Below are 12,832 nucleotides of genomic sequence, written 5' to 3' on the forward strand. Positions count from 1 at the left end.
TAGATTTAGTGCCATTCTTACGGGTCCTAGGACTTTTGGAATGGTAAATGTGCATTGGCTTCAACTTAAAGTCACCAGCTGCATTAGCCACTAACAAGAGAGTCAGCCTGTCCTTTGAAACTTTGAAGCCAGACATTGACTTTTTCTCTCTAGCTGTGAAACTCCTAGTCATCTTCTTCCAATATAAGGCTGTTTTGTCCACACTGAAAATCTGTTGTCCAGTGTAGCCACCTTCATCAGTGATCTTAGCTAGATCTTCTAGATAACTTGCTGTAGCCTCTCATCAGCACGTACCGCTTTACCTTGCCCTTTGATGTTATAGAGACACCTTATTTCCTTAAACCTCATGAACCAACCTCTGCTAACTTCCAACTTTTCTTCTGTAGTTTTTTCACTTCTCTCAGCCTTCATAATATTGAAGAGAGTTAGGGCCTTGCTCTGGATCAGGCTTTGGCTTAAGGAGCTGTTGTGGCTGGTTTGATTTGTCCATACTGCTAAAACATTTTGCATATCAGCAATAAGGCTATTTTGCTTTCTTACTTATCATGTATTCACTGGAGTAGATTTTAATTTCCTTCAAGAACTTTTCCTTTGCATTCACACAGGGCTGTTTGGTACAAGAGGCCTAGCCTTCGGACTGTCTTGGCTTTCAACAGGCCTGTTTCACTAAGCTTAATAATTTCTAGCTGTTGCTTTAAAGTGGGAGACATGTGGTTCTTTCTTTCACTTGAACACTTAGAGACCATTGTAGGGTTATTAATTGGCCTAATTTCAACATTGTTGTGTCTTAGTGAATAGGGAGGCCTAAGGAGAGGTAGGGGGGTGGCCAGGTGGTAGAACAGTGAGAACACACACAACATTTATCAGTTAGGTTTGCTGTCTTAGATGAGTGTGGTTATGGTGCCCCAAAACAATTAGGATAGTAACATCAAAGATCACTGATCATAGATCACTATACCAGATATAATAGTAATGGAAAAGTCTGAACTATTGTGAAAATTTCCAAAATGTGACACAGAGACATTACACGAGCACATGCTGTTGGAAAAGTGACACCAGTGTATTGGCTTGACGTATGATTGCCACAAACCTTCAGTTTGTAAAAAACACAACATCTGCAAAGCATAATAAAAATAGGTATGCTGTATATTGTACCTGATTTGGAGATCCATACTTGGAAAAAATAGTTTCTTGATTGATTTCTCAAAACTCCAGTGCTCTTACTAAATGTTAAAGTATTACCAGCAGCATATTACTCCAAATAAACAATTTGCTGTTTCTTTTCTTTTTATTTAATTTTTTAAATCAACACTCTACCCAGATTTTGTGAACAATTTAATTTTTTATTTTTAATCTTCTTCATTGGGAGAAATATTTCTGGCAGCCATTATCTGCTTAGACAGCTGAAAGATGGAAAAAGGAGTGGTCCATAAGTACTCAGCAGTATCTTTCACACAGGTTCCAAGGCCATCCCTCCACCAGAGATCAGTTAGACTAAAAGGAAGAAGAAAGACCAACAGGAATTAGATTACTTAGGGTTGTGGTTGGACTTTTGTGGAATGGAGTGTAGTTTTTGGTTTTTCCATAAGGTGCTCAATTATATTCTGATCTTGGTTAACTCCAGAATTCTCACTAAAACCTAAAGTCTTAACCTGTCATTCTTAACTGAGCAATTGATATGTTGTGTTTGTTCTTTTATAGAAAGCAAGTCTGAAGCAGCCAACATCCATTTTGATAGGTAGGAGAGGGAGAGAGGCACTTCCTCTGGATGTCCATCAGGATCTTCTATGCAGGCATCATCAGGCCTCCATCAGAGGCAAGGTAGAAAAGAAAAATGACAGAGACCAACAGGAACTGAATTGTTTAGAGTGTAGTTTGAAGCTTTCAAAGGTTGTTCTCAGCTAAACTTCAGAACTGACAAAAAGTATGAGTGTCTCTTTTATTCCATAATGTTTTATATTATCCTGAAAAAAACTACCCTTTGGCCTTCAATGAAGCCTAGAATATTATTGCCATCATATTAGTCTTGCTAGACAATTTATAGTTTATTATTATTTTCTCTTTTAGAAAGTACACTTTAAGGAGCCATACTCTGATATGACAGATGAGAAAGGGAGAGAAGACTTTTCTCTGGCAGACTATCAGTGTTTGCCTCCCAAATCCCAGGACCAGGATGACATCAAAAATCAGGTAGAGTAGAAGAAAAAGATATAAACAGGAAGGAAGTACCCAGGTTTTATAAATCCCAACAACTGGTAATTTAGAATGAGGGATTTTGGAGCTAACCTAAGAATATAGTGGCTTTTTTCTGATGGAGTCTTTCTCTGTCGCCCAGGCTGGAGTGCAGTGGCACAATCTCGACTCATTGCAACCTCCGCCTCCCGGGTTCAAACGATTCTCCTGCCTCAGCCTCCCGAGTAGCTGGGATTACAGGTGCATGCCAGCACGCCCGGCTAATTTTTGTTTTTTTAGTAGAGATGGGGTTTCAACATGTTGGCCAGGCGGGTCTCGAACTCCTGACCTCAGGTGATCTGCCCGCCTCTTCCTCCCAAAGTGCTGGGTTTACAGGCGTAAGCCACTGTCCCCGGCCAGAATACAGTATTTTTGATTCCTTCCCACATTAGTGGGAAGATGATCCTAAGTCCTATTAGAACAGAGGAACTGCTTCAGGAGCATAGAGTGTTAAACCCTAAACAATTCAGTTCTTCCTGGTCTCTCTCCTTTTTGTTTTTTTCTCTTCTACTTTGTACTTCAGTGGTACAAAAGACCCTGGTCTAGGGAACTATATGAGTCAAAATCAGTTCAGTGATATCTGAGGCTGATGTATCACGTTCATATCTTATTCCAGAATCAGTTGACTATTTTAATTTAAAAAGATTATTCTTCAACTCTTACCAAAGCCAACAGTATTGCTGCAAGCATAATGCCCCTACATGTACAATGTAGGAACTAGAAGATACTTAGGATTTGATGAGTTTGTCAGACTATTCTGTCAATGATGGGATTAAGAATTAAGGTCTACATAGTTGAGCTAAAAGTGTAACATCTCCCTCATATCAAAACGTATTAGAATATTTTTACCTGGTTTCATTTCTCTGGAGTTTTCACTGAAGCTTATGATATTATGATTAGCATTACACAATTTTTTTTCTGTTGTTGTTTTTCCTTTAAAATATGTTTCTCAAGCAACCTGCGTCTTTTATGAGAGAAGAAAGAGTGAGAGAGGAATTGCCTCTGGACTATCATCAATATGTTGTACCTAAAATCCAGGACCAAGACTCCCCTAGAGAACAGGTAGAACCGAATACAGTAGGAGGACTGTATACCTTCTAAAAGGGGAACAAGCCTAAATCATATTAACATTGAGGCTGAAGCCTGTCAAGCTAGCTTGTTTGTGGAATACATAGAATTAAGGCCTCCAGAATTAAGCTAAGAGTATAATGTTTTTTGTTATTTCAAAATGTGCCAGAATAATCTGGAATTTGCTTTAAAATACTCCAGGAAAAACGTTGGAGAAGAGATAGATAATAAAGCAAAATGTTGCTAATTGTTGAATCTGGGTAATTGTTGAATCTTGAGATTCATTATACTTTTTTTTTTTCTACTTTGATGCAAGTTTGGAAATTTTTATGTTGAACACACACACAGCTTTAACTGTGTTCTATTATCCTCACCTAGTGTCATTACTCTGGGATTGTCACTGAAGTCTATAATACTGTCACTAGCCCGTCATTTCTGCTTAGACAATCAGTTTTGTATTTTGTTGTTCCTTTAGAACAAGCATATCAAACTACCCTCATCTTTTGAGAAATGGGAGATTGCAAGAGGAAATACTCCTGGAGTGCCATTGGTATGTTTCACACAATATTCAAGATCTAGTCTCTTCTAGAGAAGTAGAGCAGAATATAGTGAGTAAGTAACAGAGTGTAAATTGCTTTTTTTTTGGCTGAAGATTGACAGGGCAATGTAACTGCTTCAGGAATTTAGTGTTAAGGTCAGTAATAACGGGCAAAGAATATAACGTTCTTTTGTTCTGTGATGTATCACATCATTCTGACCTATTGAAACTACCTCAGTCTTCTTGACTGAAGCTTTTACCATTGCCACAGGAATGACGATCCCGCTTGGATAACTTATGTTCAGTGTTTATGTTGTCTTTTAGCACAGGAGCTATGAGTAGGCCTCACGTGATATGACAGATGAGAGATGGAGGAAGGAGTTACTTCCAGAGCGCCATGGATATATTTTACATGAAATCCAAGATCCAGGCTCTGCCAGAGAGCAGGTAGAGCAGGGTGTATTAAAGAGTAAGCAACAGAAAGCAAATTAGAGTTTGAGCTGGGCTTGTCATAGTTTCGTTACCAAAAAAGATCATGATGATCACGTTATCTGTTTTTAAGATTAGCAATAGTGTTATTAATATTATTATGAATAACAGCTTACATTCATTGAACACTTACCACAGCCAAAATGGTTTTAGAATTTTATATGAAGTATCTTATTTGATTTTCATAATAACCATAGAAGATAGATACTATTATTATCCTTGGATTATAGATGAAATTGAAGATTGCTTCGCAGGTAGAGTTAAGATCCAGAATGGTGACAAGAAGTATAATGTCTGCTTTTATGCCATAATATATCAGACTATTCTGACTCATTTAGATTACTTCAGGGCTATCACTGAAGCTTACAGTATTATCACTACTGTGATACCCCTGCTCACACAATTTGGTAAGTGTTTTTGTATCTTTTAGAACTTACACGTTAGGCAGCAGCTATCTGTTTGGTCAGCTGAAAGACGGCCACAGGATTTGCTTCTGGGTGGCCATTAGCACCTTTCACCCATGCACCAGAGAGATACTTCCAGCAGACGACAGGTAGAGCACATCACAGGGTATGAGCAGTGGAATTTGGACAAGATTATAGGTACCTACTAAGCTGGGAGTGGTCAGGCTGATCAAGAAGCACATTCCTGTTTTATTTCATACAGCGCAAAATGTATCCTGATATTATTATCCTAATCCTAAGATTATTTTAGGTCTCCCATTGAAACCTAAGGTATTTTGGGGAGCATTTATTGTCCATTTGAAAAACTATATTTTAGATGTATTTTAATAAAAGGTATATTTCTGATGGCCATTGTCTTTTACAGTGTGAGAGGGGAAGAAATGAACAGTTTCTGAGGGCAGGGGTTATGAGGATCTTCCACCCCATGGCCAGTACTAGATCTCCATCAGTAAGCTGGTAGAGCATAAGGCAGGCTCACCAAGAAATAAACTAATCAGGTTTGGGCTGGAGCTTGTTAGGTTTCTCTTGCCTAAGGTTTGGGGGCATTGAGTTAAGATCTGTAGTTTTTCAAGAAAATGTTACAACATCCTGGCCTACTAAGATTTTTCCGTGGCTTAACTGAAGTTTAGTTTATTATCACTGGAATTTTACCCCTCTGTGCATAATTTTTATTTTCTGATTTTATGTTTTTAAAAACGAAGGCTTACGGCAACCAGCAGTGTTAGGCTGTGTGACAGACTGAAGAGAAATTTTCTCTTGGCCTCTTTAAGAGGGCAAAATTCAAAGGAGGCAAAGAAGCAGAAAATAGAGTTTGGGCTGCGGTTTTCAGGACTGAACTGCAACTCTTGGTCATTTTTAGTTTGGGTCTGTAAGGTTGGCCTAAGGGTATGCTGCTGTGTTTTAGTCTACATTGTCATTTATACATCCTGAGCCCTGCCAGGCTCTTTCCTACCTCAGGTCTTTTGCATATGTTTTTTCCTCTTGTCTGGGTAGTCTTCCCTTTTTTCTTCATAAAGTCGGTCCCTTCTTATCCTTCGGGTTTCAGCTTAAATGTCACCTCCTTGGAAAAGGCTATCCTTACCACCTTATCAAAAATAGATCTCCTTTTTTCTGTTTTTCTCTATCCTTGCATTCTGTTTGTTTCCTTTTCAGTACAAAACAATTTGTAGTTAATTATTAATTTGCTTGTTTTCTTATTGTCTAGAGATTTCCCACTAGCCCATAAGCTTCTTGAGAGAGGTACCATACCTGTTTTGTTTACCATTGTATGAACAGCACTTGGCACAGTGGCTAGTACCTAGTAGTCACTTGGTAGATAGGTTTTGAATGTGTTAGTCGATCAGTCAAACATCTACTGAGCACCTTTTAGGTGTTAGCCATTGTTTAGGTCCTAAATATCAAAGATACAGTTGTGAGCAAGACATGACACTCAAATTTCAGACAATCTAAAGAAGAGAGACTGATACATAAACATAATTATGCAGCAGCATAATTAGTGATAGAGGACGCATGGGGCATTCACAAAGCACACAAGAGGGGTACTTACTCTGGACTATTCAATTCAGGTTACAGCTTTGGTGATCTGAATCTCTTCTTGTCCTTCTGCTGTTACTATCCCTGGAAATTTTCAACCCTGGAATAGCCTTTTCTCCTTTTTTTTTTTGAGGCAGAGTCTTACTCTGTCACGTAGGCTGGAGTGCAGTTGCGCAATCTCAGCTCACTGCAACTCCGCCTCCCGGGTTCAAGTGATTCTTGTGCCTCAGCCTCCTGAGTAGCTGGGACTACAGGCATGTGCTACCAAGCCTGGCTAATTTTTGTATTTTTAGTAGAGATGGGGTTTCGTCATGTTTGCCATGCTGGTCTCAAACTCCTGACCTCAGGTGACCCTCCCACCTGAGCCTCCCAAAGGTGCTGGGATTACAGGTGTGAGCCACTGTACCTGGCCATCTTTTCACCTTTTACGCTGCCAAATAATCCAGCCTTTTTGAACAAAACACTTTAATAGTATAGATTTATATCACATTCATACTTAGGGTTCCCAGGGCTGCCCAGTGCCCTACCCTGACTATTCTAAATCTTAAACACTCCTTAAACTTCCTGCTGCGCCCCCATATTCTCAACTTTCATATGGAAAATAAAAGCTATCACACAATAACTGCCTTAACCATTTACTTTCTTTTTGTTGCTGTTATTACTTATTCCTACTATCTCAGAGGAAAAGTTTTCTCTTCAAGCCCCACCAGCTAATTCTCTCCTCTTCAGAGTTAATCACTGTCAAGAGTTGTATGCATCCTTTGAGTCCTCTTTATAAGCATTTATACACATGTAAATATGGACACATTAAAAAATTGTGATAAAATATACATACCATAAAATTTCCCATTTTAATCCTTTTTAGGTATACAGTTCAGTGGTGTTAAGTACACTCACATTGTTGTGCAACCATCACCACCATCCATCTCCAGAGTTTTTTTCCATCTTGTAAAACTGAGACCATATACACGTTAAACAGTAATTTCTCAGTCTCTTCTCCCCATGTCCCTGGCAACCACCATTCTACTTTCTGTATTCATGAATTTGATTACTCTCGGTACCTCATATGAGTGAAATCATACAGTATTTGCCCTTTTGTGCCTGCCTTATTTCACTTAGCATAATGCTATGGCATATTATAGGAGTTACTTCCTTTTTAAGGCTGAATAGCATTCCACTGAATGTATATACTACATTTTGATTACCCATTTATCCATTGACTGTTCCACAATCAGTTTTCTCTGTTGTAGACCTTCCTGTACAGTATGAATCCTGTTGTGTAAGGTTCCTTTTGCTCAGCATAATGTTTCTGAGATTCATTCATATTGCTGCATCAATAATGTATTCTTTGCGTTGCTGTATAGCATTCCGTTATTTGAATATATCACAGTTTGTTTATTCAATCTCCTATTGATGGACATCTGGGTTGTTTCCTGTTTGTAGCTATTTGATACTGGGAATGGGGTGCTGCTACAACAAATATCGAAAAAATGTGGAAATGGCTAAAAAAATGGGTAATGGATAGAGGTGAAGAATTTTGAGGCCCATGACAGAGAAAGCCTGTATCATTTTTTAAATTATTGTTATATTTTGAAACAGACTGTCACTCAGTTGCCCAGGCTGGATTGCAGTGGTACAATCATAGCTCACTGAAGCCTCAAATGGGTGGCTCAAGTGATCCTCCTGCCTCAGCCTCCTAAGTAGCTAGGACTAGAGGTTGTGCTACCCATGCTTGGCTAATGTTTATATTTTTGTAGAGACAGGGTCTTGCTGTGATGCCTACTCTGGTCTTGAGCTCCCGGCCTCAAGTGATCCTCCTGCCTCAGCCTCCCAAAGTGTTAGGATTGCAGGTGTGAGCCACTGCTCCTGGCCATCATTTTAGAGAATATCTTCGTTGTTATAAGCAAAATATTGGTGGAAATGTCTACATTAAAGATACTGCCAGCTGGGCATGGTGGCTCATGCCTATAATCCCAGCACTTTGGGAGGCTGAGGTGAACGGATCACTTGAGACCAGGAGTTTGAGACCAGACTTGCCAACAAGGTGAAACCCTGTTTCTACTAAAAATATAAAAATCAGACAGGCATGGTGGCATGCACCTGTAATCGCAGCTACAGGGGTGGCTGAGGCACAAGAATCACTTGAACTCGGGAGGCAGAGGTTGCAGTGAGCCGAGATCGCACCACTACACTCCAGCCTGGGCGACAAGAGCAAAACTCTGTCTCATAAATAAACAAATAAACAAACAAACTGCCAGTGAAGCTCAAGGAAATGAGGAACATGGAAACTGGGGGAAAGGTAATCCTTGTTATTTAGTGGTAGGAAGCTTAGCCAAATTGTGTCCTACAGTTGTATGGAAGGCATAACTTCTAAGCAATGAACTTGGAAATTTAGCTGAGATTTGCAAGCAAAGTGCTAAAGGTGCAGTGTGGTTTCTTCTTGTCGCCCCCCAGAGAGGCTGCCAGGGTCTGTCTGGAATCCCTCTCTCCGTGTTGTGGACTAGAAATTATTCAGGCAGTAAGCTGGGACAGTTGTAGTGCTGACCACATTTGTTTACTGTCTATGAGAAATAATTATCCTGTGCTTCCTTATAGTCAGTGTTTAAAAACCATTGTTGTATAGATTTTTGTTTGTTTTTTGTTTTCTCAGTCTTCAGGCAGGAAGGTAAATTCCGTTCTATTATTGCATTGTGGCTTCAAGCAGAAGTCTCTTTATTTAAATATTACTTAATTTCATTCTAATTGACCTATTACCTTTTTGTCTCTATCTCTTCATATTATCTTATAATAGTTGCTGTGAGGATTACAATATACATACCAAACCTTTCACAGTCTACTTTGAGTTAATAGTTTACCACATTAAGTAAATGTAGAAGCTTTATAATCAGATAGGTCCTTTTCCCCTTTCCCCTTTATGTTATAATTGTCATAGGTGTTCCATCTATCTACACTGAAAACTCCATTTTTTTTTGCCTCCAATAATCATACATGTTTTTATGAAAAACTTGAGAGAGTCTCTACTTTTTTTTTTTTTTTTGGAGACAGAGTCTCACTCTGTCGCCTAGGCAGGAGTGCAGTGGTGTGATCTCAGCTCACTGCAACCTCTGCTTCCCCGGGTTCAAGCGATTCTCCTGCCTCAGCCTCCTGAGTACCTGGGATTACAGGTGCATACCACTATGCCTGGATAATGTTTGTATTTTTAGTAGAGAAGGGGTTTCGCCATGTTAGTTAGGCTGGTCTCAAACTCCTGACCTCATGATCTGCCCGCCTCAGCCTCTCAAAGTGCTGGGATTACAGGCGTGAACCACTGCGCCCGGCTGAGAGTCTCTACTTATTGACTCTTTTTGTTGCTTGCACATTAGAAATATTTTTCTACTGTCTCCTGGTTTCCAGTCTTCGATAGCAAACTTGTAATTATTTGAGTCATTGTTCTTCTATATGTAATGTGTCTATTTTTTCTGGCTACTTTCAAAACTCTTGTTATTTTTTGGTTTCCAGCAGTTTAATTATGATGTGTCTGGGCATAATGTTTTTTAGTTTATCCCATCTCAGGTATGATGAACATTTTCAATCTGTAAATCTATATCTTTGACCAAATTTGGGAAGTTTTTTGCCATTATGTCTCCAAATTTTTTTATGTACTAATTATTTTCTCCTTTCCTTCTGCAACTCCAGTTACACAAATTTTAGACCTTTTGATATTGTCCCACAGATGCATCATTTACATGCGGTTCATTTTTTTTTTCAGTCTTATTTTTTCTCTTTGTTCTTCACAGTGGATCATTTATATTGATCCAATAGATTCAAGTTCACTGACTTTTTTTTCATTCTTCTATTGAGTCTATCCAGTGAAATTTTGATTTCACATATTGTGTTTTTCTGTCTCTAAAATTTGGATCTGTATTTTTTTAATAGTTTTTATTTTTGTGGTGAGAACTTTTGTATTTTCATTCACTTCAGTTGGGTTTGCCTTTACCTCATAGATAAAGTATTAATCACTGCTTTAAAAGTTTTGTCTGTTAATTCAACATCCGGGTCACCCTGGAGTTGGGATCTGTTTATTATCTTTACCCCTCAGAATTGGTCACATCTTCCTGCTTTCTTCTATGTCAACTAATTTTAAGTTGTGTCCTAGCTTTTTTTTTTTTTTTTTTTTTGAGATGGAGTCTTGCTCTGTCACCCAGGCTGGAGTGCAGTGGTGTGATCTTGGCTCACTGCAACCTCTGCTTCCTGAGTTCAAGTGATTCTCGTGTCTCAGTCTCCCTAGTAGCTGGGATTACAGGCGCCCACTACCACACCTGGCTAATTTTTTTTATTTTTAGTGGAGACGGGGTTTCACCATGTTGGCCAGGCCGGTCTTGAACTCCTGACCTCAAGTAATCCACCCGCCTTGGCCTCCCAAAGTGCTGGGATTACAGGCATGAGCCACCATGCCAGGCTAATATTTCTAATATTGTATTTTGAGACTCTGGTTTCTGTTAAAATCCTCTAAAGAATATTGTATCTTTTATTTGTTTGTTTGTTCTAGCAGGCAGTCAACCTGGTTAAATTCCAACTGTAAGTGATCTCTCCTATGCACCATGGCTTCAATGTTACTTTAGTTTTCAAAGCTTTCATTATACTCCTATAGGTCTGTCCCATACATGCACAATTCGAGGGGGATTCTGAGATATATGCCAGTTCACACACAGAATTAAGGGGTCCACTTTCTAGCTCACTTCTCTCTAGGTTACCCCCTATGCTCTCCATAGGGGGTAGATCCCAGGAGCTACATTTCTCAGAAGTCTTAGTTACAATCAATGAGAGCAAGAGAGAGAGCCCATAGTGTGCTTCGTCATTAGTACTGGGAGTCCAGTTTTCTTTATTGAAAACAGAAAGTAATTTCATTTTTATTGTAGAGAAGATAAACACAAATGAAAAAGATAACCACAAATTTTAGAGTTATTTCACATTAACATTTTGCTGTATAGATTTTCAGACTTTTAGAGTCACAAAACAAATAAATAACTTCTAAAATAATAATAGCTTTATTGATATATACAGTTTATTCTTGTCATTCATAGTGGTTGTGTTATATAAAGTTGTTACAAACACTGAATCAGGAAATACTGAATTTTTGCTCCTAGGGGAGATACCAGGGGTAGATTCCTGCAAGCCTCTGGTCATACCATTTTTGTCAACTAATCAATACATAACCTTATTTTATATATATTTCTCTTTAAAACACCTTATTTAATATATATGGTTGATCCGTTAACATGAACTCACAGCCAACAGCACTGTAACTCATGCTGGAATGAAGCTTATCTAACATGCATATTTTTTCCATAAGGTACACCACTGCCTTTTTGTGCTTACTAATAATAGATAGTACTTCAGCTATGCATGGGGACCATTTTAACAGTGAAATCACCAACATAGAACACAAAAATGCAAAAACTTGGCACCAAATAGACTGCAAAAAGAACACTTGTTTACAGTATGAGAGCTGAAACAAAAAGGCAGAGTATCATCTTGGTCAGCCTCAGTTGGCAACATGCATATTGGATGACTCAAATTTTTCACAGCTCTGTGCATGTCTGCAAAGGCCTGCAAAAGCACCATAAGTATTGGGATTACACATAAATTTTAGTGAATAGGCAAATTTGCAAATGTGGAATATGCAAATAATGAATGACTATAATTCACATATACAATTGACCTATTAAAGTATACAGTATTTTTAGTATTTACAGGGTTGTGCAAAAATCACAGGTTGTGTTTGTGGCATTAACCACAATCAATCTGAGAACATTTTCATCACCCCCCAAAAGTCCTGTACCACGCCACTTTTCCCTTTAGCCCCACCTCCAGTCCTATGCAACCACTAAGCTATTTTCTGTCTTTACAGATTTGCCTATTCTGGGTAGTCTATATAAAGGAGACCATGAAAGATGTGGCCTTTTGTGACTGGCTTCTTTCACTTAGCATGTGTTTTCAAAATCCATTGATGTAGCATATAGCAGTACTTTGTTCCTATTCATTGCTGAAAAATATTCCATTTTGTGCATATAGCACATTTTATTTATCAATTCATCTATTGATGGAAGTTTGGCTTATTTCTTCTTGGCTGTTAGGAATAGTACTGCTGTGAACATTTGTGTACAAGTTTTTTTTTTGTGGGCATATTTTTCACTTCTCTTGGTCATATTATACCTCATAGTGGAATTGGTGGAACGTATGATAACTGTGCTTAACCTTTTGAGGACCTGCCAAGCTGCACCATTTTTCATTCCCACCAGTGGTATATGAGGACTCAAATTTCTCCATATCCTCACCAACACTTGTTATTATCTGTATTTTTAATTATTGCCATCCAAGTGGGTGTGAAGTACTTTTGATTTGTATTTTCCTGATAGCTAATGATGTTGAACACCTTTTCATGTGCTTACTGACCATTTGTATATCTTGTTTGGAGAACTGTTAGATGCTTTGCCCATTTTGTAATTGGGTTATTTGCGTTATGATT

General features: G+C 38.6%; 1 protein-coding gene and 1 long non-coding RNA gene across 8 annotated transcripts in view; one reads left to right on the top strand and one right to left on the bottom strand.

Annotated features, from left to right (window-relative positions):
* CCDC15 (coiled-coil domain containing 15) overlaps positions 1-12,832 on the top strand; it is a 100,650-nt gene that overhangs the window by 35,265 nt on the left and 52,553 nt on the right. For 2 of the 7 annotated variants that reach the window (XM_055095024.2, XM_063608297.1), the window contains exons 9-12: positions 1,702-1,821; positions 2,068-2,190; positions 3,187-3,294; positions 3,776-3,850. In XM_055095024.2, coding sequence (XP_054950999.1) covers positions 1,702-1,821; positions 2,068-2,190; positions 3,187-3,294; positions 3,776-3,850 — 426 coding nt within the window. Of the gene's footprint in view, positions 1-1,701; positions 1,822-2,067; positions 2,191-3,186; positions 3,295-3,775; positions 3,851-4,162; positions 4,286-12,832 lie in introns of those variants that run through there. The other 5 variants (XM_003819928.5, XM_063608298.1, XM_055095027.2 and 2 more) reach the window with 4 other exon arrangements.
* LOC117975064 (uncharacterized) overlaps positions 779-12,832 on the bottom strand; it is a 72,534-nt gene continuing 60,480 nt past the window's right edge. The window contains exon 3 of the long non-coding RNA XR_004665304.3: positions 779-1,494. This is a non-coding gene — a long non-coding RNA (uncharacterized LOC117975064). The remainder of the gene's footprint in view (positions 1,495-12,832) is intronic.

The sequence above is a fragment of the Pan paniscus genome, chromosome 9, assembly GCF_029289425.2.
Source record: "Pan paniscus chromosome 9, NHGRI_mPanPan1-v2.0_pri, whole genome shotgun sequence".
Lineage (NCBI taxonomy): Eukaryota > Metazoa > Chordata > Mammalia > Primates > Hominidae > Pan > Pan paniscus.